The sequence below is a fragment of the Chiloscyllium plagiosum genome, unplaced genomic scaffold (assembly GCF_037043375.1).
Source record: "Chiloscyllium plagiosum isolate Xiang-an unplaced genomic scaffold, Cpla_swu_hap1 HiC_scaffold_2, whole genome shotgun sequence".
Classification (NCBI taxonomy): Eukaryota; Metazoa; Chordata; class Chondrichthyes; order Orectolobiformes; family Hemiscylliidae; genus Chiloscyllium; species Chiloscyllium plagiosum.
Genome location: NW_028270140.1, coordinates 106,054,146 through 106,080,805, shown reverse-complemented (window position 1 = coordinate 106,080,805; position 26,660 = coordinate 106,054,146). Strand labels below are relative to the sequence as shown.

The window sequence follows — 26,660 nt, the reverse complement described above, 5'->3', positions numbered from 1 at the left end:
CCCCTTCTCTTCTGAGCATCAAAAACAGACTCTGTGCCAGAGATCTGTGCCCCATTGCTTTCCCCTGATAAGTCACCCCCCCCCCCCCCACCCCACAGTATCCAAAATGGTATACTTGTTATTGAGGGGAATTGCCTGCCGGTTCCCTTTTCTCCCCCTGACTGTAGCCCATCTGCCTTTTTCTTGTATCTGAGGTGTGACTACCTCCCTGTAACTCCTCTCAATTACTCCCTCCACCTCCCAAATGATCCAAAGTTCATCCAGCTCCAGCTCCAGTTCCCTAACACGGTTTCCAAGGAGCAGGAGTTGGGTACACTAGTGGGGACACTAGTAATGACCACTGCCTCCCACATTCTACCCCAGATATATTACCTTATCTACCTAGCCATCCCATGTCCCCTCTTTCATTGCCTATACATGAGGTAAGCTTTTCAATGCTTAATTTACCTTCCTGGCAGCCCCCTGGTCCAGCACCAGAATCAAGCTAATGATGTTTATGATTACAGTTTGGATAAGAATTTAGGCGGCATGGTTTGTAAATTTGTGGATGCAACCAAAGTTGGTGGTACAGTCGACAGTGAAGGTTATTTAAGATTACAAACAGATCTTGATCAATTCAGCCAAAAGGCCAAGAAGTGGCAGTTGGAGAATTGGCTGGACCTTTTTTCACTGAAGCGTAGAAGGTTGAGGGGTGACCTTACAGCTCTTTATAAAACCATGAGGGGCATACATAAGGTATGTGCAGGTTAGGTGAATTGGCCATGCTAAATTGCCCATATATGCGTTAGTCAGAGGGAAATGGGTCTGGGTGGGTTACTCTTCAGACGGTCGGTGTGGACTGGTTGGGCCGAAGAGCCTGTTTCCATACTGTAGGGAATCTAATCTAATCTAAAATTCTCCAGATTCTGCAACAGTCGCAACATATCTGAAGTTAGCAAAACTAACAGTGCAATTCAATGAAGAAGGGAGACTGAGATCAAGGGACTACAAAGCAGTTAGCCTGCAACCTGTATCAGGAAAATGTTAGAATTTTTTATTCAAGAAGTTTTAACAATGCACATAGAATGTCAAAGCATAAGCTGACAGAGTCAACATGGTTTTTTGAAAAGGAGATAACGTTGGACATTCATTACAGTTTTAAGTTGTAACTGGTGGGGTGGTCAAAGGGATGCCTTTGGTATAGTATATTTGGATTTCAAATAGACATTTAAAAGGTACTCATACCAAAGGTTAATAAAACATAGACTGAAACCATCATAGTGTTAGGGGCTGGATGGTGAGGAATTTGTTAAATGAGTTCAACAAACCTTACTTTATCAATATGTAGAAGTACCTGCTAGAGAAAGAGCAAAACTTGACCTTCCCATGGGAAATAAGGCAGGGCAAGTGACTGAAATGTTAGTGGTGGAACACTTTGGGACCAGTGATTGTAATTCTATTAATTTTAAAATACTTATGGAGAAGAATAGGCCTCATATAAAATTAAAGTTCTTAATTGATGGTATGTGACTGGAACTTTGAAGAGTTGATTGGAGTAAACTGTTCTCAGGTAAAGGGACCACTAGTAAGTGGAGGCTTTCAGAAGTGAGATAACAAGATTCAGAGGCATTATGTTCCTGTTAGAGTGAAGAGTAAGGCTGGTAAGAGTAGGGAACAATGGATGAATAAAGATATTGAGGTTCTGGCCAAGAATAAGAAGGAGTCGTATATTAGGTATAGCCAACTAGGATAAAGTGAATCTAAGGGATCAAGGGGCATTCTCAAGAGGGAGATTATGAGGGCATAAAGGGGATATGAGATAGCCTTGGCAGATAAGGTTAAGGACAATTCAAAAACATTCAACAAGTAGATTAACGAGGCTGTCTATGTGTCACTTTTTACTATGAAGAAAGAAATGGAGGCTAGAGAACTCAGGAAAATAAGTATTGATATCTTGAAAACAGTCCACATTGCAGAAAAGGAAGTTCTGAAGCGCTTAAAAAAAACATAAAGGAGGTTAAAATCTCAGGGCCCTGATCAAATGTATCCCAAGACATTGTGAGAAGTTAGGGAAGAAATTGTGGGGCCCCAAGCAGAGATATTTGTATCATCTGCAGCCATGGGTGAGATGACGGAGGACTGGAGGGTGGCTAAAGTTGTGGCTTTATTTAAGAAAGGTTGTTAAGCGAAGCTCTCGAACTATAGACCTATGAGTGTGACATCAGTTGTCAGTAAGTTGCTGGAGGGGATTCTGAGAGATAGGATTTATATGCATCTGGGGAGGCAAGGACTGATTTGGGATAGTCATTCTGGCTTTGTGGAAGGGAAATAGTGTCTCACAAGATTCATTGAGTGTTCTGAGGACGTAACCAAAAAGATTGAGCTCAGAGCGGTAGATGTTGTTTGCATGGACTTTAGTAAAGCCTTTGACAAGGTTCCACATGGTAGACTAATTAGTAAAGTTAGATCACATGGGACTCAGGGAGAACTTGCCATTAGATACAAAATTGGCTTAACAGTAGGAGACAGAGGGTAGTGGTGGAAAGTTGTTTTTCTGACGAGAAGCCTGTGACCAGCCATGTTCCACAGGCATTGGTGCTGGCTCCATTGCTGTATATAATTTATATAATCAATTTGGATGAGAATTTAGACCGCATGGTTTGTAAGTTTGTTGATGCAACCAAAATTGGTAGTATAGTCGACAGTGAAGGTTACCTAAGATTACAAACAGATCTTGATCAATTCAGCCAAAAGGCCAAGAAGTGGCAGTTGGAGGATAGGCTGGACCTTTTTTCGCTGAAGCATAGAAGGTTGAGGGGTGACCTTACAGATGTTTATAAAACCATGAGGGGCATACATAAGGTAAATTACAAAAATCATTTCCTGAAGGGCAGAAGAGTTCAAAATTAGGGGGCATATTTATTCAGGTGAGAGGAGAAAATGACCTGAGTGGCAACTTTTTCACACAGACGGTTGTTCATATGTGGAATGAACTGCCAGAGGAAGTGGTGGGTACAGGTCCATTTCCAACATTTAAATGAAGTTTGGATAGGTACATGATTGTGAAAGGTTTAGAGGGCTATGGGCCAAAAGCTGGCAAGTCGGACTAGTTTAATTTGGGAAACTTGGTTGGCATGGACAAGTTGGACCAAAGGGCCTATTTTCATGTTGTATTAGTCATTTACATCAAGGAATGGCTCATGGGGTTGAACATAATCTATTGAAATGGATGGAGGATTAGATAATGAACAGGAAGTAGAGATTAGAGTTAAATAAACAAACTTTCAAATGTTGCAAGGATCATTGCCACTCTCACTGCTCATGACTCAACGTTAGGAGTAAAGTCTTAATGAATACCCCACTTCATTTCTGAAATGTTGAGCACCGATTGGTGGCAAGGGCACAGAATGCAATCTGAATATGGCCTTCAATTTCCGTCACCAAATGTCACCACTTATCAGTTTGATGAGGGACAAAAGGACAAAGCCACTAGATTGGATCTGTGACAGATGGTAAACTCCCTCCCCAACACCATTGTGGGTGTACCTACACCAAATGGACTACAGGGATTCAAAAAGGCAATTCAGCAGCACCTTCTCAAGGAATATGTGAAGAGCTCATGCTCGAAATGTCAATTCTCCTGATCCTTGGATGCTGCCTGACTGGCTGTGCTTTTCCAGCACCACACTCTTCGACATAGCCAAAACAAAGTCTGTTAGAACTCAGTTGCATGTTATCATAGGAAGAATTGTAGACTCTTCAACCTGCCAAGACTGCTCTGTTATTCAATTTGATCAGCTACCTTAATGTCATTTTACTGCATTATCTCCGTTTTAGGGTGGCCTGGTGGCTCAGTGGTTAGCACTACTGCCTCACAGCACCAGGGACCTGGGTTCAATTCCACCCTTGGGCGACTGTCTGTATGGAATTTGCACATTCTCCCTGTGTCCGCATGGGTTTGCTCTGGTTTCCTCCCACAGTCCAAAGATGTGCAAGTCAGGTGAATTGGCCATTCTAAATTGCCTGTAGTGTTAGATGTATTAGGCAGACGGAAATGGGTTTTGGGTGGGTTACTCTTTGGAGAGTCAGTGTGGACTTGTTAGGCCGAAGGGCCTGTTTTCACACTGTAGAGAATCTAATCCCTTATACGCCACTTGCTTTGATCTAATGCAAACTGTAAATTGTTTTGTTAACCATGGTTAATTCGCTTTTGCCTTTGGTTGTTTCTGCCGAAGGGAACATTTATCTGTTGTAGTATTTTTAAAATGCCAGCCATTAAATATCTAAGTCAAATATTTTGGTGTATTATCCTATCATCAATTTACCCTCCATCTTCATAATTTCTTTCCTTCAGATTTAAGACATTAGTTTCATAATGATGCATTTTTCATTCAAATTTAAAGTCACATTTTATCCTATTATGGCTATTATTTCCCAAAGACTCTTTCCCACAAGATTATTAATATCCCTTCCTCATTGCACAACTTGACTGAATCAATTTTCCTGCTTGCATGGGTTATTGATTCCTTTCCTACCAGCAAAAGTGGGAACAGCCAAAGATGGCGAGGGACATCCACATCCGGTTCCCACCAAAGTTTTGTAAAGGCCTCCGGATTCGACCATGGAAATCCACACCAATGTTGCTGGTACTAATGTATGAGGAATGGATTGTTATACCAGAGATAACAATCCCAGCTGATCGGAACACTAAAGTGATAAATGATGTAGGAAAATATTCTTTATGTAGCCAAGAGATCATTTTGGCTTCATATTTCACAAAAAGGTACAAATATGCAAAGAATATTTAAAAGTGCTGAGCCACCTTTCACCTTATTGAAATAAATTTTTTTGTGAATTTACTGGAAAGGTGTCATCTGTTTATATGAAAATTGGGCTAGCAAAGATGTGTGTTAAAAATGTTTCTTTTCTCTGTTCTTTGCTGTCTATAGGTGTTTCATTCCAAATATCTATGCAGCTCTTGCCACAGCAGTTCTGACACCCTTGCTGTGCCTTGTGGGAGTCTTTGTCATTTTTATATATGTCTATCAGCTCATTCAACAATGGAAGTCATATGACGATGTCTTCAGAGGAAAAGCTAATAGCACAGGTAAGGACAGCATGAATTTTATTGTTTGAATGAGTTACAACAGTCATAATAATTTCAGTATTATTTTCAACTAGATTTTTTCAGTAAAGCTCAATTTTGTCTTTGTCCTTGTGATAAAATAAAACTATTCCATGTAGAAAGGATGAAAATTCTTCAATGCACTTAAATCTTTCTTAATGATATATTCAGCCCGAATTTTATATTTCTGTTCTTTGCTTTGGTATAAGCTGACAACTAAAATATTAGTAACCCAGAATGCTGAAGTATGATTGATCTATTTTTTATAAAAATCATCTGAACATTTTGTCTTGAACTATTTGTTTTCTACAAAAATATTGGCAAGTATACATATATATTACAACTACTTCACTTGCTGTTAATCTCCTGTTGTGTGGAAGGTAGTCAGTGCCAAGTTGGAGTTATGAGCTTCATAATATAATAATTATAAATAAATTATTATGTATCACAAATCAGCAAAGCTATTTTATTGCAAAAGTGCAGATCTGATACCAAGTTAAAATTTTATTGATTTTTGTTGGTGTAGAAAGAGTATCTGAGTCAGTGGGTTAGAATCATTTTTATTGTGTTTCAGACATGAGTTTTAATCAGTCATTCAAGTTTGTTGTTGTTGTTCTAGTTATTGAATATTGTTCGTGAACTCACAATGTCCCAAAGTATCATCCAATTAAATACTTGTTGTTATGGAAGAAAGGGCAGTCTCAGATTATACACCATAAAATCCCAATGTAATCATGGCTAGTTTGTCTGTTTCAAGTATTTTTTTCCCGAAGGATTGCTGTTATTCATCGCATCAGATTGAACATTTATGCTGTTGTGCAAGATAGTGTCAAGACGGTTTTTACCTGTACCTTCAATTCAATCTCTCATCCAAAATGTGACACCTCCAATGATGCAGGTCTTCCTAACGTACATCATTCTGTTCCCCAATATAATTTAGACCACTGCAGGTTCATTAAAATTTGCAAGTTTTCATCAAATAGCGGTAAGGTCGATAAAGTATTATTGAAATTGACAAGATTAAGAGTACAATCATATCCCCTGGTGTTAATCCCCATTATGATATAAACAAATACCTGTTCACATTTAAATAAAACAAGAAGTTGGCCAGGACTGTTTGACACGCTTGCCTTCATTGCTCAGATCATTGAGTAGAAGATGTCATGTTGTGGTTGTACAGGACATTGTTGAGGCCATTTCTGGAGTACTGTGTACAGTACAGTTCTGGTCACTCTGCCATTGGAAGGATATTATTAAATTTGAGAGGCTGCAGAAAATATTTACCAAGACATTCTGAGACTGGAGGGTTTGAGCTATGAGGAGAAGCTGGATAGGTTGGAACTTTGTTTCACTGTGACATAGGAGGTTAAGGGGTGACTTTATAGCGGGGTATAAAATCATGTGAGGCACAGATAATGTGAAAAACCTTAGGGTGGGTAAGTTCAAAAGGTGAAAGGAAAAAGATGTAAAAGGGACGTGAGGGGCAATATTTTCACATAGAGGATGGTTTGTATGTGGAATCAACTGCCATAAGAAGTGGTAAGTGCAGATACAGTTGCAACATTTAAAAGACATTTAAATAGGTACATGAATAGGAAGGGTTTAGCTGGATATGGGCCAAATGGAGGCAAAAGGGGCTATTTTAGTTTGGGAAACTTGGTGAGCATGGATGAGTTAAATCAAAGGTTATATTTCCATGTTGTATGGCTGTGTGACTCTAGTTTATACACAGGGAATTAAAAATCCAAAACCTCTCATAAAAAGCATCGTTATCAGCATTTGTACAATTGGTTTCAAGGTATCATTTCTATGGAAAACACAGAACACCCCAAGTCTGCTAAGAATTACATTAACAAGTAAGTTATGGTAACCAGTCCAGCCCACAATGTGGCTCACTTAGAATTTATAGAAACTAAAAATATTTGCATGCATAACCTGGTCCTCAGCAAGCAGAAAGTGCATGTCCAAGTATTACATTTTTTTCCCAATTAAACAAGAGTATGGGGAACAATTGCTCCCTTATACATTCTCCATGGCAATACTTTGACCAGTCAGAATCTATGTGCCAACAAATGAGCACTCCCATCTGGTCAAGATCCTGTTGTAATCTAAGGTATCCCTCTTTGCTGTCCACCACACCTCCAATTTTGGTGTCATCTGCAAACTTACTAACTGTACCTCTTATGCTCGCATCCAAATCATTTATGTAAATGACAAAAAGTAGAGGACCCAACACCGATCCTTGTGGCACTCCACTGGTCACAGGCCTCCAGTCTGAAAAACAACCCTCCACCACCACCCTCTGTCTTCTACCTTTGAGCCAGTTCTGTATCCAAATGGCTAGTTCTCCCTGTATTCCGTGAGATCTAACCATGCAGAATAAATGTTTTTTTCTTTTGAAATGCTTGTGGCTATCCTGATGAGTGGCAAAGAGAAAGCTTAAACAGCTTGTCTCTTTTTTTTCCAGAAGTACACAAGTTCTGTACTACAAATGACTATTGGCATTATTATTATTATTATTATTACCTGCAGGGAATTGTAATTATTTCCCCATTAAAAATTGCAGGGCATTTTTTTTTGCTTTACTTAGTCTATAGCACTAGTGCTGAACAGCATTGGCACCGATCCATATTGGCAGATGCATGCTGAGGGTACAATACCTACTAACCCCAAGAGAAAAAATGCTGGAAAATCTCAGCAGGTCTGGCAACATCTGAAAGGAGTGAAAAGAGCTGACGTTTCGAGTCTAACTGACCCTTTGTCAAAACCTACTGTCTTACCTACTGTTCTGGACAGCCTTTATGGATGCCTGAAGTGTGTGCCAGGTGAATGTCAATGGTTATGTAGAGTGATCAATAAACATGGAAGTTGCACTCTGCGGCTTGTCTGACTCAATGCAAAAATTACAATGACACTTCTGTCACTGCACTGTAATGGAAAGTCTACATCACTGAAGATGTTGGCACTCATTCCACACAAAGATGCATATGCCATGCCCACTGATAATTGTACATCTGAGCTAACACTCACACCATGCTTGCAAATGGTGCTCTGATCACTGGCCCACTCTGCTCATTGATTCATTGGCCGCTCTGGTTGCCAACCCAGTCAGCTCTTCTCTGTCACTGGTTGCTCTCAATCAAATACCTGAATGTTGCCTTGCAGCCTATATATACTAACTTACAAGTGATTGATCCTGAATGACCACTCAAATGCAGTTAGTAGATTCCATTGCAATTTAAAAGATTTCAGAGAACTTAAGGTGGAAGTACTCCCTCTCGCTCCCTTCAGTGTAGGATGGCCTCTTAATGATTGGATTTGATTTGATTTGATTTATTGTTGTCATATGTACTGAGATACAATGAAAAGTGTTTTGCATGCTCTACAGGCAGATCGTACCATACAAATGCATTAGGTAGCAGAAGAGAGTGCAGAATACAGTGTTACAGCCATAGAGAAAGTGCAGAGAGAGAAATCTCAGAGTTAGCATTTGAGAGGTCAGTTCAAAAGTCTGACACTAGCTGGGGATAAGCTGTTCTTGAATCTGTTCATACATGTATTCAAACTTTTATATCTTCTGCCTGACAGAAGACGGCATTAAAGAGTATAACCGGAGTGGGAGTGGGCTTTGATTATGTTGGTTGCTCTCCTGAGGTAACAGTAAGTGTAAGGAGAGTCAATGGATGGAAGACTGGTTTGCATGATGAACTGGGCTATGTTCACGACTCCCTCTACTTTTGTGCAGTGTTGGACAGAGCAGTTGAATACCACACTGTGATGCATCTAGAAAGGGTGCTTACTGTGGTGTATCTATAAAAATTGATAAGTGTCTTTGTGGACATGTCGAATTTCCTTAGGTTCCTGAGGAAGTAGAGGCATTGTTGTGCTTTCTTGACCGTCGTGTCAATGAGGTGGACCAGGACACATCAGTGATAATCAACCTGGAAGGGTTAGGATCCAGATTTGACTCAGACCTTGATGCAAACAGGGTCATGCCCTCCACTCCACTTCCTGAAGTCAATGAGCAGCCCCTTTGTTTTGATGACACTGAAAGAGAGATTGTTCTCGTTACACCATGTGCTAAGTACTCTATCTCTTTACTGAATTCTGTCTTGTTGTTGTTTGTATCCGACAATGATGGTGTTGTCAGCAAACTTGTAAATGGCATTTGGAAACCCACCTACCATGCTTAATTAGACAATGAGTTCACCCTCAGATTTCTCAGGGTGAACTCTGAAATTGGCTTTTTCAGCAAAATTTGATGTTGGGTTATTGCTCCTCGTGTGTGGAAGGGTTAGGATCCAGATTTGACTCAGACCTTGATGCCATGACCCAAAATATAAATTTCTGCCACTGACAGCTAAATCTTAAGGATGTGCAGATTACAAAGGACAACATTTGACCTCATGTCTTAACATGAAGTCTTTGCATTTACTGATCATTCATGCTCTGTAGTCCACTTCATGCATTCTCCTCAAACTAACTGAATACCCCATGGTAGGTACATTATTGCATCAAATGTGTAGAGTGTTTATTATGGAGTTCTGTAAGTTGTTGGCCATCAAAAGCAGATTAGTCTGATACCTGAAGATTACTTTAACAATGGCCTTCCCTCGATCAGCAGTAGGGCTGTTTGCTAATGAGCAACACTGAGCCCCCTTGATGATTCCTGAGATACTGATGCAATTCATATCCAAATGTAGCAAGATCAGGTCTTGGTCAGGTTTAGGATGACAAGTGACAACATTCATGCCACCTAAGTGCCAGACAGCGACCATCTCCAACAAGAGAGAAGGTTGTGATTACACCTTGATCATCACTAAATCCCCTTTATCAACATTATAGCGATTACCATTGACCAAGAACTGAACTGGACCAACCACATAAACATTGTGACTAAAAGAACAGGTCAGAGTCAAGGTATTGTGTAATGACTCTCCTCAAGGCACAAGTCAGGATTGTCTTGGAAAATTCTTGTGACGATGGAAGAATTCTAAAATGCTTGTGGACATATTGAACTTAAAGTTACAATGTGTGTTTTTGTCTTGAAATACATTAAAAGAAATCTTGACATACAAACAAAAGGTGACTGCAGATGTAAACTCAGTGGCAGTCTGGAGGGCGAGACACTGGAATATCACACTTGACAAGGTGTCAATGAACACAATTAATGTGACAACCACCTGATGAAGGAGCATCGCTCCGAAACTAGTGCTTCCAAATAAACCTGTTGGACTATAACCTGGTGTTGTGTGATTTTTGTACACCCCAGTCCAACACCGGCACCTCCAAATCAAAACTGTAATCTCCTAGAGTTATCTCAGACTATGAACGTAATGGGAGAAAAGACAGCAGCCTGGGTGAGATACATGCTTTCTGTTTTCTCTGTTCAGGATTACACAATAACAGGGTTAAATACCAGCTCAACCCTCAGTCAATGTGTTCTCGTAGAAGAAGGTTGCTAGTGAGCTGAGGTGCTGATGTGTGTCAGTGAGCTGAAGTACTTGTGTTTGGGTTCTAGTGTATTGTCAAAGAATCACTCACTCATCACGGCTGCAAGATGGAGGGCTTCCTCACTCTCTGAATGCTGGAAACCAACTATGCAGCAAGTCACTCAAACAGAAGTAGCAAGAATCACTGTGTTGCTTTGGTGCTGCCAGGCATCCACTGTCAAGAGGAAGCAAATAATTTCAAAGCCAATGTCTCTGAAATTAACGCCTTAACTATCAATGCCTACTCTTCTTGATGATCCAGAGGCTGACCCATATATCATTTAGCTTATTTTTTTGGGTTACTTCTAATTTATAATCTATGCATTTGTCACCTTTTTTCTTCATACATTTAATAACAAATAAATTCACTGTTTGATACCACAAGATAACCTGGTTAAATTAGCTCTCTTTAAAGCTTAACTTTATTTGGTCTGGGAGAAAGACACCCACAAGGAAGGAAATCCTTTCTGAACTAACCATGTTGCACCAATTGAGGGAATGGATGAATAAGGAAGGGAAGCCAATTCACACCGCTTCACCCAGGAGCTGGACAATTTGAGATATTCTGTCTGCAAAAATATTAACTTGGAGAATGCTGTCAGAGGCCTCATTGTAATTGTATTATCCTCTTGCCTTGATGAGTGCTGCTCGAACACTCTTAAACTTGACACCATTCAGGCAAAAGTCAGCAAGTGTGGAGTTGGAAAAGCATAGCTGGTCAGGCAGCATTCCTGAGGAACTGCTTATGCTCAAAATGTTGACTCTCCTGCTCCTCAGATGCTGCCTGACTGGCTGTGCTTTGCCAGCACCACACCTTTTCACCATTCAGGCCAAAACAGCTGACTTGAATGACAAATTTACAACATCCATTTCCCTTCACCAATGATACACAATGATAGCAGTGTGTATCTTCTACATGGTGCACCGCAATAATTTACCAAGGGTTGTCCTTCAGCACCTTCGAAACCTGCCTTGTGTCACTGGAAGACAGGAGCAGCAGATGCATAGAAACACCATCACCTGCAAGTTCTCTGACAAGCCACATACAATTCTGATTCAGAATTACATCGCCAATCCTTTACTGTTGCTGAATCAAAATCCTGGAACATTCTCTCTCCAAGCCAAGGACTACAGCAGCCTGCGAAGACACTGGCTCCCACCTTGTCCAGGACAATAAATGCTGGCTCAGTCAGTATGCTCACATCTAAAGGATGAAAAAGTAAAGTAGAAATAGCTTCAAGGAGGCTTGTACTTTCAGTCTGGAACATTTCCTTGGTGATTTTTATTGCAAAAATTTTCAACACATCCTGCTTAAAGGTATCTTTGTCTCCCCAAGCTGATGGTTTTTATAAGGCCCAGGAACTAAATTTAAAATAATGGTTCATTGTGAGACATGCAGACTCATTATATTATAATATTTAAATGACCAATACTCCCCCTGTAAATGGGTTGGTTACCCAGCTCCAAACTGCCTCCTGCTAAGTTTGGAAATGGACAGGTTGGACATGAGTTGTGACAGATTTTCATACTTTTTACATGTTTACATGTCACTTGACCTAGGCTCACCTAATAAAAATCAAAGTTTAACTTTGTTTATTCATTCACTTTGCTGGAAAGGCCAGTAATTTTGTTTTGCATAATCCTAATTGACCTTGAGTAGGTAGAAGTGAGTCACCTTCTTGTTTCAGCCATTTAGATAGGATGATACAGAATTCAACAATCATAAAGGAATGTCAATGAATTTCCATGTCAGGGTTATATGTAACTTGGAGGGGGATTTCCAACTTTTGCAGTATTTTACTTTCACAAGCTTTTTCAAGTCTTCTATGTTCAATTTAATTTTTACCAGCAAGAGATAAGATACAGCTAGAGTATTGTGTGCATTTGTGAACACTGTGTAATAAAATAGATATTAAAACCATAGGGGAATTGTTGCAAATATTCACTAGGATATTGTCAAGGATGAGAAGGCAGTAATAATAATAATGAGAAGTGGCTTGTACTGAGGCTATTTGCATTGGATCAGAAAAGTGCATAAGAAAATATACTGAAATTGTTAAAAAGTTTGATGGACTCACTATTTCAATTGGTTGGAGAGTCAGCACCAGGAATCATCAGTTTAAAAAGGAGTGGAGAGAGAGTTCTCATAACTTTCTTACCATAGAAAGTTATTAAGTGCATAGAAGTTTTTTGCTGCATGAAATCAATGAGATAGGAAGCACGACAAATTTTAAAGGAAGCGTCATTAAACATTTGAAGCAGAGAAAGATACAAGGCTACAGGAAGAGAACAAAGCCAATGGATTAGTTTTGGACTGCTTCTGAAAAAGGCTAGTACAGACAAAATGGACTAAATGGCTTCTATCTGTATGTAAGCCTATATATCTCTGTAGAAAGATAAAACCACATTTCTGTTTTTTTATTTTGCTGTACTGTTTTGTATTTAAAGTTACAGATTGGCATTTGATATACAAGACTGTAGAAACATGGCTGTCTATTCAATCTAATCTAAAAGAGTATGACATGTCTGATATTAATTATCACGAGAGTTGAAGTGACCGCCTAGCATAAGACCAAAGTTGTAATTACTTCAGTTTTTTACCTCATAGATTTTCTCAGCCCACTTTTCGCACTTGAGCAGATTTCACAAAAAAGGAAGTGAGAGTGCTTGCCTATGGGAGATAAGTTTTTTATTAAGCACAATAAAAGCATTTTTACTGAGATCTTGAAATATAACCCTTTCAATAAAGTCCCTACAGAAAGATTCATAATCATATACAACACTACAGGTAGATTTGTTTAAAAAAAGTAGAAATTTTCAAAGATGTGGTCAAAAGTCCCTTTGTAAAAAATTCTATAAATAGTTCATGGAGTGGGTGTCATTTGAAAATATCTGCAGTCTAGGTCAATACGCGTACACTATAGTTGAATGAAAGCAACCCATGGCATCTTGTCAGCAGCTGACTCCTTCCTGCATTGTCGATGTTGGTGGTACTTTCCATGACTTAGTTAGACATTTGAAGTTGTGCTTTAACTTTATTTACAGGATGTGGTAAAAATAAACATGCCTAAAGTTGTGTTACATGTTAAAATTGCTTAGAGGGCTGAGAAGTAATGTACTATTTGTAGTACCCATACAGCACAAATTAAATATTTTGTTTTCAGTACAAGGGCTCCCGATTTCATAACATCATACTTACAAACACTCGTACCTAGAATTGCTAACCCATACAGGCATATAATTTTAAAGATGTACCATTTAGGCATTTCCTGTACTTATGACAAGCTGCTTTATAGTCTGCTATATTTATATTGTGTTCTTATTTACATACAAATTGACTCAGAGAATGAAACCTGGAGATGTCTGCATCCTGAAAATATGAGGCCAACAGTCAAACCCACTGGGGTCACCAGACCAGCAAACACTGATCCTGTTGAAGCTTGTGAGATCAAAAGGAGGGCACTTTGTTTCTTGTGGACTTACTGAAGGCACATGCCTTTCAAGACATTTCTCCAGCACCAACCTCCACTATGTAGCAAAACAGTTCTAGTGTGTGCCAAGCACTCGGAGATTGAATGGTTACCCAAAACCCAGTGTTCACAATAGGTAGACTTAATATATTCACCCACACAGGAACACTTGCAACAAGGGTTTTGCCAATTATTGTACAACATCGATCAACAGAATATCTGGTTGCACTAATAACCTTTTATTAAGGAAGCTTCTCTGTGAATATTCAATCGCGTTTTTTTATTTAATGTTTCTCTCTGACAACTTTATGCACACTGGTTTTATGTTTTTAATGTTGCAAATAGCAAAAGAAAATAAATATGGCCCAAGTGATGGCAAACGGGACTAGATTAGGTTATGATATCTAATCGGCATGGACATGTTGGACCGAGGGGGTCTGTTTCTGTGCTGTACATCTCTATGACTCTAATAGATTTCCAGTAGTTTTCTTAGGGATTTACAGCTTTAACAGTTTAAATTAATGTTCCTTAATGGTTTCATTGACTTATCTTCAAGATTCACTGATTGAACATGAGATTTTTCTTTAAAAATCAAAATAATTGAATAAAGTAACAAATGTCAGGGTTCATTTATATAAGATCCTGAGTGATCGCACCATGACCCATATCAACTAAAAATTTGCAATCAGACATCATGTATGCATGCCATTTAGTGAGCAACTCGACCACAGGCATGGCTCCAAATGCCCCTGAAGATAGTCTTCTTTAAGGGAAGAAAAACAAGAGGTGCGATGATGTAAAAAAGATTCACATTTTAGTGAAAATAAATTTGAGGTTTTGGGAGTAAACATAAAAGAATATTAGATCAGACATTTCTTGAAGTGTGGTGTCAGCAATTATACCACCATTCGTTATCAGAGTTGTTAATGATTCTGTCCACCTGCTAGTCATACTGTTCACCCTATTTTCTGGGGACAGTCTATCTTAAATATATGTTGCAGGCACCTAATGCTATCCCAGGGAGCCACAGATGAGCAGAAGAGTCTAAGTTAAAAATCACACACCAGATTATAGTCCAACAGGGTTTATTTGGAAGTACTAGCTTTCAGAGTGCTGCTCCCACCTGGTATTGTGTGATTTTCAACTTTGGCCACCCCAGTCCAACACCAGTTCCTTCACATCAGAAAATTCTTGCTGCTGCAAAATATGTCAACATAAGCCACCACCAAATAATAAATCTGAAAATCAGCATTTCCACATGCAACAGTATTCCTATTGATGTCAAAAAAACTTCACAACCAAAAAATGTGACTTGAAAAACAGATGTTACTGTTACACTGGTAACTGAAATCTTTAAAGGGATCTAAAGGAATATATTGGGGTGGCGTTTTGTGATCCTTTACCAACAGTTCTGAAGGCTGAGGTTTAACAAGTCCAGCAGGTGGCCCAAACGGTTGGCCATTCCCTGCCCACTTCTACCAGTAGCCAGGCTGGTGTAGTAGACTAGCCTTAAATGGGCAATAAACTCCCATTTAAATACTGCCACTAGGATTTAACCTTTCTTCCCTGCTCAAAATGGTATGGGATAGATGCACTCCTTCTTAAATGTTTCCCTTCTGAGGACAGCTCCAAACATTTTTCACATCCCAAGATGTCCTCTCAAAATTTGGCTCTCTGCTCCTCCTCTCTCCCTCCATGCCCTTAGCTTAGATTACTTACAGTGTGTAAACAGGCCCTTTGGCCCAACAAGTCCACACCAACCCGCCGATGCACAACCCACCCAGACCCCTTCCCCTATATTTACCCCTGCTCCTAAAACGAGAGGCAATTTAACACAGACAATTCACCTAACCTGCACATTTTTGGACTGTGGGAGGAAACCAGAACACCCGGAGGAAACCCATGCAGACAATGTGCAAACTCCACACAATCAGTCGCCTGAGATGGGAATTGAACCCAGGTCTCTGGTGCTGTGAGGCAGCAGTGCTAACCACTGTGCCACTGTGGCGCTCAGTAAATTGACATGGCGATTTCTGATTAGTGAACAGCTGGTCTTCCTGATTCAGGAGGACAGAAGTCCAATGGTAAATCTAGTAACACTTATTTGACTGCTAAATGGTTGAAAGGTGTCCCTTTGATGGTCTCCTTACCCATCTTTTAGCCTAGATTGAGGTGGAGAAGCCTCATATAGTTAAGCCCATAGAATTTCCAACAGGTAAACAAATCATGTAACCCTACTATTCCTTATCCATCCTTGTCTAAATGGTGCTTTCACTAATTTTCCTTTCGTCTGTACTGAGCACAGTAAGAATTAAACCTACGTTTTACTCCTCAGCTCTATGTTAGTGTTTCAAACTTGCTGATCATTCAAATGAAGAGTCATGTTGTTTCTATTGAAGATAGCAGCAACGTACCATTCAGGGTCAAGAGGTCAATGATAATGCCTCGAAGATAAAAATGACTGACTCTGAGTCTGTGCAGAAAAGAGGTCAAATTGACCTGAGGAGAACAGCTGAACTTAGTCATACCAGATTGTCCATTGTATCCTCTAGTGCAAACTGCTAGTAGTATTTGATTAGCAGTTGATTCTAAGCAGTTGAATGCCTTGATTCTAAAATGTTAACAATTTGTCAAGTTTTTGCTTTACAAACCATACTGAAGCTAAAACCTCAGGTGAGGTATTATATTTTCACCGTTTGGTGTTCAAATAAAATGTGTTATTAAACTGAACAGTTCTGTTCAATAAACTTTAATCTTCTCCATTTAGAGCTTCCTATTTCTGTTGTTCCTGTCGCTCACCAGAGAAAACTTGCTATATAGTTCTTCTTACCCTCACCTTGAACTCACAACTTTTAGTTTTTTTTTCCCTGTTCCCCCATGCACTTTCCAAACTCATATTATCCACATATAACCTGAGATTTGATCACATGGGAGGCCCAAAAATCATGAAATGGGGAGTTTTCATTTCACTAGTATCAAGTTATTACAATAGGGAGGGACATTAAAGATAAACAAGGAATTAATCTACCATATGTACATGGAACAAAGCCAGTGTGTTACAATAGGCTGAGGAATTCTTTGATTGTTCTCTTCTCCTTTACCATCAGCCCTCCTTCTTTTAGGAACCAGCAATACATGACTAGAAGGCTAATTAAAATGGAGAAAATTGATCATGAAAGTAAATTATCAAGAAATATAAAAATAAACAGCAGGAGTTTCAATGGGTTTGTACAAAGAGAGTAGCATAAAGTCAGTGAGGGATCCTTCCAGGTTGAAACTGGGTAATTAATAATGGGGAACCAGGACCTTAAAGAAACATTTTGCAACAGGTTTCATGGTAGGGAATGCTAGAAATATCCCAAAGCTCACAGATAAGCAAGAGGCCAGTGGGACAAAAATTTTGTTCCAGTCTCTGTCACAAGGGGCAATGTATTTGACAAACTAATGGGATCAAGTGACCAGGACCTGATGGCCAGCATTCAAAGGTTTTAAAGGAAGTGGCTGCAGGGATCGTGAAGGCATTGATTGAAATATCAGAGAAATGACTTGTTTGTGGGATGGTACAGCGGATTGGGAAACTGATGATGTGGTACCACTGTGCAAGAAGGGATGGAGATATAAAGCCAGAAACTATAAGACAGTTAGCCTAACATAGTCATTGGGAAAATGCTTGAGTCTATTATTAAGGAAGAAATAGCAAGAAATTTATAAAAGTTTAACAATCAAACAGAGCCAACATGCTTTCATGAAAGGGAAATCATGCTTGACAAATTTGCTAGCATTGTATGAAGACATAACATGCAAACTTGATAAAGGGAAACTGATAGATGTGGTGTATTTGGATATGCAGAAAGCATTCAGTAAAGTGCCATATAAAAGGTTATTACACATGATAGGATCTCATGGTATCAGGGGTACAGATTAAGGATTCATGAACCAACATGGGTCTTTTGTAGGTTTGGAAATCCAGAACTAATGGAGTGCCACAAGGATCAGTCTGAAGATCTCAATTATTTACTTTCTGTATTAATGATTTAGAAGAGGGAATGTACTAAAATTTCTGACTATAGAAAACAGGTGGGAGGGCATGAAGCAAAAACGGAAATTACTGGTTAAACTCAGCAGGTCTGGCAGCAACTGTGGAAAGAAAGCAGAGTTGACATTTTGAGTCCGGTGACTCTTTTCTGGAAGAGTGGGAGGGCATGTTGTGACAAGGACAGACGGAATCTGCAAGGAAATATAGATATGTTCAATGAGTGAGCAAAAACTTGCAAGATAAAAATTTAATATACAAAAGTGTAAAGATATGCACTTTTATAGAGAAAAAATAAAAAGACAGACTATTTTAAATGGAGATACTCCAAAAAGGTGCAGCACAGAAGAATCTAAGCGTTAGCATTAAGGTGTTCAAGTAATTAAGAAGGCAAATGGAATTTAGACCTTTATTGCTGGTGTTGTAATTTAAAAGTAGTCTTTTTATAACTGTATTGGGTGTTGGTGAGGTCTCACTTGGTGTACTGGGTTCAGTTTTATTTAAGATTTCATTCCTGGGTTGAATGAATTGACTTATTGAGAATGGCTAAACAGGCTTGGCCTTTACTCATTAGAACTTGGAAGCGTGAAGGGTGATTTTATTGAAACATAAAAAATTCTGCAGGGGCTTGAGATAATAGACGTTAACAAGATGTTACCACTAGTACGGGATTCTCAAATTAGGAGATATTGTTACAGAATAAGCGGACAGTTATTTAAAACTAAGGTGTGGAAGAATCTCTTCTCTTAAAGAGTGCTGAACGTCTTGAATTATCTACACCAGAGGGCTGTGAAGGCCAGATCAGTGAACATACTTAAAGAGACATTTGATAGATCTCTTAGACTTCAAGGATTTGAGGACTATGAGGAACTGGCACCAAAGATGATTTGAGGCCATTGGCAGATCAGCCATGATCTTATAGAATGGCGGGGCTGGCTTGGCAGCTGAAGAAAGGCTTATGCCCAAAACGTCGATTCTCCTGCTCCTCGGATGCTGCCTGGCCTGCTGTGTTTTTCCAGCATCACATTTTTTAATTCTGGTCTCCAGGCATCTGCAGTCCTCACTTTCTCCTTGGCAGGCTGAATGGCCTACACCTGCTCCTATTTCTTATGTTAAACTGGGGCCATTCTCGTTTGTCAAAAAGTGTTGTCCTGGAAAAGCACAGCCGGTCAGGCAGCATCCAATGAGTAGGTGAGTCAACGTTTCAAACAAAGCTCGTCATCAGGAAAGCTGTAGGGTGGAGGGGGGTGAGAAGGAGGCTAAGACATAAATGGGAGGGGAATGGGTCTGCGGATGAAGGTAACTATGAAGGAGATAGGTAGATAAAGGTGGGGATGATGGTAATAGGTCAGAGCAGAGGGTGGGGCAGATAGATGGGAAGGAAGATGGGCAGGTAGGACAGTTCTAGTTGGAGGTTTGGATCTGGGATAAGGTGGGGGGAGGGGACATGAGAAAACTGGTGAAATCAACATTGATTCCATGTGGTTGGAGGTTCCCAAGGCAGAAAAAGTGATTTTCTTTCTTCAGTCATCGGGTAGCTAGGATTTGGCAGTGGAGGAGGCCAAGGACTTGCAAGTACTTGGCAGAGTGTGAGAGAGAGTTGAATTGGTCAGCAACAGGATGGTGGGGTTGTTTAGTGCGTGTGTCCCAGAGATGTTCTCTGAAACGTTCTGCAAGTTAGCATCCTGACCATTCCTCCTCATGACCATTCTCATTTGTTTAACTGTAGCCAGAGAATAACAAAGGCATTTCTTCCTACCCCTTCACCTTTACCACTGGTATCTTCAAATCTATGCTTTGACTTTGCTTTTCTCATCTATGTGTTGCTCCTCCTGGATATTATCTGAAAACATAGGGTCAGTTCCTAACTGTATGTCTCGACATACATCTCCACCTGTTCAGCAGCTCTGTCAACCCCTTCTAATCCAATGAACATATCCCTAAATGAAGGAAGTTATGAAAAACTAAAATCAAAATATCAATATTGTCACCCTGGGATGCATTCCTTCTGCTAGCCATTGTGATACCAGGTTTGCGACTCCAGTAAACACTGCTTATCTGTATGGCATTTTTAAAATTCACTCATGGGACAGGGACTTCACTGGCTAGACCAGCATTTATTGACCATTCTTAGTTACTGTTGAGAAGAAGGTGGTGCATTGCCTTCTTTTAAACGGCTGCAGTCCATGCGATGTATGTCGACCCACAATGTCACTGTGGAGGGAATTCCAGGATTTTGACCCAGGGACAGGGAAGGATGAGCAATATATTTCTAAGTCAGGATGGTGAGTGACTTGGAGGGGCAGTTGAAGGTGTTAGTGTTCCCATGTATCTGATGCCTTTGTCCTAGATGAAAGTGGTCTTGGGTTTGGAGGATGCTTTCTAAGGATCTTTGGTGAATTTCTGCAGTGCGTCCTGTGGATAGTGAACACTGCTGCTGTGGAGCATCACTAATGGATGGAGTGAATAGTTGTACCAGTCAAGTGGGCTGTTTTGTCCTGGAAGGTGTCATGGGTCTTGTACGTTGTTGGAGCTGTACTTATCCAGGCAAGAAAAGTGTATTCCATCATACTCCTATTTTGTAACTTCTGAATGTTGAGCAGGCTTTGGGGAGTCAGGAGGTGAGTTACTCGCCACAGTACTTCTAGCCTCTGACCCTGCTCTCGTAGCCACTGTGTTTATGTGGCAAGGCCATTTGAGTTTCTGGTCAATGATAACCCCCAGCGTATTTATAGTAGGGGATTCAGTGATGGCAACACTACTAAATATCAAAGGCAGTGGTTAGATTGTCACTTACTGGAGATGATTTGTGTGGTGCAAATATTGTTTGCCACATTTCAGTCAAAGCCTGAATATTGTTCACATCTTGTTGCATTGAAACATGCACTGCTTCAGTATCTGAAGAGTCACAAATGGTGCTGAACATTGTGCAATCATGAGCAAACATCCCCACTTCTGACCTTATGATGGAGGAAAGGTGATTGATGAAGCAGCTGAAGATAGAACATAGAACATAGAAGAATACAGCGCAGTACAGGTCCTTCGGCCCTCGATGTTGCGCCGATCCAAGCCCACCTAACCTACACTAGCCCACTATCCTCCATATGCCTATCCAATGCCCGCTTAAATGCCCATAATGAGGGAGAGTCCACCACTGCTACTGGCAGGGCATTCCAAGAACTCACGACTCGCTGAGTAAAGAACCTACCCCTAACATCTGTCCTATACCTACCCCCCCTTAATTTAAAGCTATCCCCCTTGTAATAGCTGACTCCATACGTGGAAAAAGATTCTCACTGTCGACCCTATCTAAACCCATAATCATCTTGTACACCTCTATCAAGTCACCCCTAAACCTTCTTTTCTCCAATGAAAACAACCCCAAGTGCCTCAGCCTTTCCTCATACGATCTTTCTACCATACAAGGCAACATCCTGGTAAACCTCCTCTGCACCCGTTCCAGTGCCTCCACATCCTTCCTATAGTATGGCGACCAAAACTGCACACAATACTCCAGATGCGGCCGCACCAGAGTCTTATACAACTGCAACATGACCTCAGTACTCCGGAACTCAATTCCTCTACCAATAAAAGCCAGTACGCCATATGCCTTCTTCACCGCACTATTTACCTGGGTGGCAACTTTCAAAGATCTGTGTACATGGACACCAAGATCCCTCTGCTCATCCACACTACCAAGTATCCGACCATTAGCCCAGTACCCCATCTTTTTGTTACTCTTACCAAAGTGAATCACCTCACACTTAGCTACATTGAACTCCATTTGCCACCTTTCTGCCCAGTTCTGCAGCTTATCTATATCCTGCTGTAACCTGCCACATCCTTCCTCACTGTCTACAACTCCTCCGACTTTCGTATCATCCGCAAACTTGCTCACCCAACCTTCTAACCCCTCCTCCAGGTCATTTATAAAAATGACAAACGGCAATGGTCCCAAAACAGATCCTTGCGGAACACCGCTAGTGACGGCATTCCAAGATGAACCTTTGCCATCAACTACTACCCTCTCTTCTTCCAGCCAGCCAACTCCTAATCCAAACCTCCAACTCACCCTCAATGCCATACCTCCGTATTTTTTGCAGTAGTCTACCATGGGGAACCTTATCAAACACCTTACTAAAATCCATATACACCACATCTACTGCTTTCCCCTCGTCCACCTCCTTAATCACCTTCTCAAAGAATTCAATAAGGTTTGTGAGGCACGACATGCCCTTCACAAAACCATGCTGACTATCCTTGATCACGTTATTCCTATCCAGATGTTCATAAATCCTATCCCTTACAATTCTCTCTAAGATTTTGCCCACAACAGAAGTGAGACTCATCGGCCTATAGTTACTAGGGTTATCCCTACTCCCCTTCTTGAACAAGGGAACCACTTTTCTAGCCTCCAATCTTCTGGCACTACTCCTGTAGACAACGAGGACATAAAAATCAAGGCCAATGGCTCTGCAATCTCCTCCCTTGCTTCCCAGAGAATCCTAGGATAAATGCCATCAGGCCCAGGGGACTTATCTATTTTCACCCTTTCCAGAATTTCCAACACCTCTTCTCTACATACCTCAAAGCCATCCATTCTACTTAATTGTGACTCAGTATTCACATTGACAACAATGTCCTGTTCCTGATTGAATACTGACGAAAAGTATTCATTCAGTGTCTCCCCAATCTCTTCAGCCTCCACACGCAACTTCCCACTACTATCCTTGACTGGATCTATTCCTACCCTACCCAGATGGTTTGGCTGAGGACACTGCCCAGAAACACATCTGCACAGATGTCCTGGAGCTGAGTTGACTGACCTCCAACAATGATAATCATCTTCATGTGTGCCAGATATGATTCCAAACAATGGAGAGCTTTCCCCCAATTCCCATTGACTCCAGTTTTGCTATCCTTCTCGGTGCTACACTTACTCAAATGCGGTTGTGATGTCAAAGGCTATCACTCTTACCTCACTTCTGGAATTTAGTTGTTTCACCTAGGTTTGAATCAAGCCAGTAATGAGATCAGGAGCTGAGTGGCACTGGTGGAACATAATTTAGACATCAGTGAGAAGGTTATTGCTGAGCAGATGCTACTCAGTAGCACTGTTGATGATATCAGTTTTCTAATAATCAAGAGTAGATTGCGGCAGAAGTTGGCCGGATTGGACTTGCTTTCTGCAAAGGTCATACCTGGGCAATTTCCCACATATTTAGCCAGTACAGCATTGTCGCTGTACTAAAGCAGTTTAGCTTGGGGTGTAGCAAATCCTGGAGCACAAGTCTTCAGTACAGTGGCTGGAATGCTGTCATGGCTCATAGCTTTTACAGCATCTACTACCTCCAACAGTTTCTTGATATCTTGCGGAGTGAATCAAGTTAGCTGAAGACTTGCATCTGTGATGCTGGGGACCACTGGAGGAGAGTGAATTAAAGTATCTGCTCGGCACTTTTAGCAGAAGGTTGTTGTGAATGATTCTTGATTACAATAGAAGGATGTCAAGATCTTGTACAGTGTATAGAGGAGTTTTTCACTAGTGATGCTAGTGATGAGGTACAGAGCTGTAGAAATATTAGATGTAGCAAAGATGGAATTAGACATTAAACTTAGAACATCAGGGGAGATTGAATGGATGTATTCAAATGTGTGCAGAGTTTTGAGAAAGTATAAGCAAAAATCATGTATTCTGGCAAGAAGATCAGTACCCGGGGGCACAATTTAAAATAATTGGTGTAAGAATCAGAGAGGTGATGAGATTTCTTTTACATAGTGAGCTGTAAGCACTACATGAAAGGATGGAAGCAGATTAAACAAAAGCTTTCAACAGGAAATCAAAACTCAAGTTGAAAAGAAAATCATTGCAGGGAATGGAAAAGCACAACGGAGTGAGACTAATTGGAAAGCTCTTTCAGAGGGATGCCGAATACATTGGGCTGAATAGCCTCAGTTTGAGTTGTATGATTCCATGAATTTCAGAAGCCTAATTTTGAGCTATGTCTGTCTTGTTTTTTGAAGTTACATTGGTAGATATCGTTTGTCTCTGGATTATGACTGCAAGGGCTAATTTAAAATGTCGTTGTTTAAGTTATTTGAATAAAATATCAAATTCATCTTTGTTTATGATTGTTTGAACATTAAATTTTTTCAAGTTGGATTCTCCAAGTTCTTCAAATTCCTATCTTGGCATATTCAAAATAAATGCTTCATGTCCAATTTGTACCTGATAAACTTGTGGGTTGAAACATTTATTACTTGAAACAAATTATATGACGAATAGCATTTGTTGTGTTATTCACTTTTAATGATGTCACCATAATTTTAACAAATATGAATAATTAGTTATACCTGAGCATCAGATGCTGCAAGTAAACTGGACAAAGAGCACATGTTATAGAAATATTTGAGACTTAAATTCTATGAATGTTAATCAATCCTCTGCTGTAATATCAATAAGAGGTTAGTGGAACACTGAGAAATTGAGTGAATAGTCAATTTTGGACTATTTATTGTTCTGTAAGGATTCCAGTGATCTCCAGCTGAAGTGGGAGATGTGACATCTCTGTAGAATTTCAGATCCAGAATATCAAGCTCACATCTGAAATGTCAAAAGGTCATTGTTAATTTTTTTAAAATACATCTTGGATATTTAGTTTAGAGAAAAGGTAAGCTTGTCTTTGACGACGGTTGGAGGAAGAATGCCTCATCTCCCGCCTAGGAACCCTCCAACCACAATGGATGAACTCAGATTTCTCCAGTTTCCTCATTTCCCCTCCCCCCACCTTGTCTCAGTCAAATCCCTCGAACTCAGCACCGCCTTCCTAACCTGCAATCTTCTTCCTGACCTCTCTGCCCACACCCCCACTCCGGCCTATCACCCTCACCCTAACCTCCTTCCACCTATCGCATTTCCAACGCCCCTCCCCCAAGGCACTCCTCCCTACCTTTTATCTTAGCCTGCTGGACATACTTTCCTCATTCCTGAAGAAGGGCTCATGCGCGAAATGTCGATTCTCCTGCTCCTTGGATGCTGCCTGACCTGCTGCGCTTTTCCAGAAACACATTTTCAGTTCTGATCTCCAGCAGTCCTCATTTTCTCCTTGTCAATGAAAGTAAATATTGAAGGACATCAGATCAGAACTCATACATGGTCCTCACAGGGACTCCATTCTGTAGTCTGTAAAAGAGCTAAAATGTCAATCTAAACCCTATTAATGATATATATGTTTAATTTAAAGAAGAATCATATAGATTTGTTCGAAAAAATAGAAGGCCTGAGAACTGTGAGAAGTTCAAAAGAGGGTTAAATGTGAAAAAATAGGCATGAGAGTAAATGTGCAAGTAAGGACAGTTGGGGGCTGCCATAAGAATGTTTTTAAAAATTAGCGTGGACAAATGTAGGCCCCTTACAGTCTGAATTGGAAAAATTGATAATAGATGTCAAGGAAATGGCAGAGCAATTGAACAGCTACTTTAGTTCTGTCCTAACAGAAGGAGATACAAAGAACTTCCTAAAAATCTAAGGAACGAAGTGTCTATTGGGAAGGAGGAACTGAATTAAATCAATATTTGTAAAAGAAAGTTGGTGAAATTAATAGGATTAAAATAATCTGATCTAAGTGTATTAAAGCAAGTGGCCATGAAAATATTGCTTCTCATCTTCTAAAATCACTGGATAATGAATTTTTCAGCAGAATGCAGGGTGGCAAATGTAATCTAACTATTTGAAAAAGAAGGAGGGAGAAAAACAGAAATGATAAACCAGTTAGACTAACATTGTGAGTAAGTTGGGAAATGCTGGAGTCGATTATAGGATGGTCAGTGTGAAGGAGACTTCAACTGCGTTTAACAAAGGCTGAGTAAGTGAACTGGAACTTTGGTACAAGTGAGAATTTAGTGCAAAGGGGTCAGACGTGCTTTAACGAAGGTTTACTACAAAAAGCAAGCATTCCAGAATAAGAGGTGAGAGGGAAAGGACAGAGGATGTGCATTGAGAGGCTGAATTGCAGTGGTGTCATGGACCATAGTATGCTGCAAGTGAAAGGATTGAGTTGGTGAGCAGAATTGATGAATATTTCTAGTCTTAAAGTAAATGTAAAGTCATAGCGTCATAGAGATGTATAGCACAGAAACAGACCCTTCGGTCCAACTCGCCCATGTCAACCAGTTATTCTAACCTAATCTAGTCCCATTTGCCAACACTTGGCCCATATCCCTCTAAACCTTTCCTATTCATATAACCATCCAGATGCTTTTTAAATGCAGTATTTATACCAGTCTCCACCACTTCTTCTGGCAGCTTATTCCATACATGCACCACCCTCTGCGTGAAAGAGGGTGCCCCTTAGGGCCCTTTTATATCTTTCCGCTCTCACCTATGCCCTCTAGTTCTGGAGTCTCCCTCCCCAGGGAAAAGACTTTGTCTATTTATCCTATCCATGCCCCTCATGATTTTATAAACCTCTATAAGGACAGCCCTCTGCCTCCGACGCTCCAGGGAAAACAGCTCCAGCCTATTCAGCCTCTGCCTTGAGCTCAAATTTTCCAACCCTGGC

At 40.3% G+C, this 26,660-nt stretch overlaps 1 protein-coding gene across 2 annotated transcripts in view; it reads left to right on the top strand.

The window, feature by feature from the left end:
* adgrv1 (adhesion G protein-coupled receptor V1) overlaps window positions 1-26,660 on the top strand; it is a 571,861-nt gene that overhangs the window by 497,796 nt on the left and 47,405 nt on the right. For both annotated transcript variants that reach the window (XM_043709113.2, XM_043709105.2), the window contains one exon: window positions 4,929-5,086. In XM_043709113.2, coding sequence (XP_043565048.2) covers window positions 4,929-5,086 — 158 coding nt within the window. The remainder of the gene's footprint in view (window positions 1-4,928; window positions 5,087-26,660) is intronic.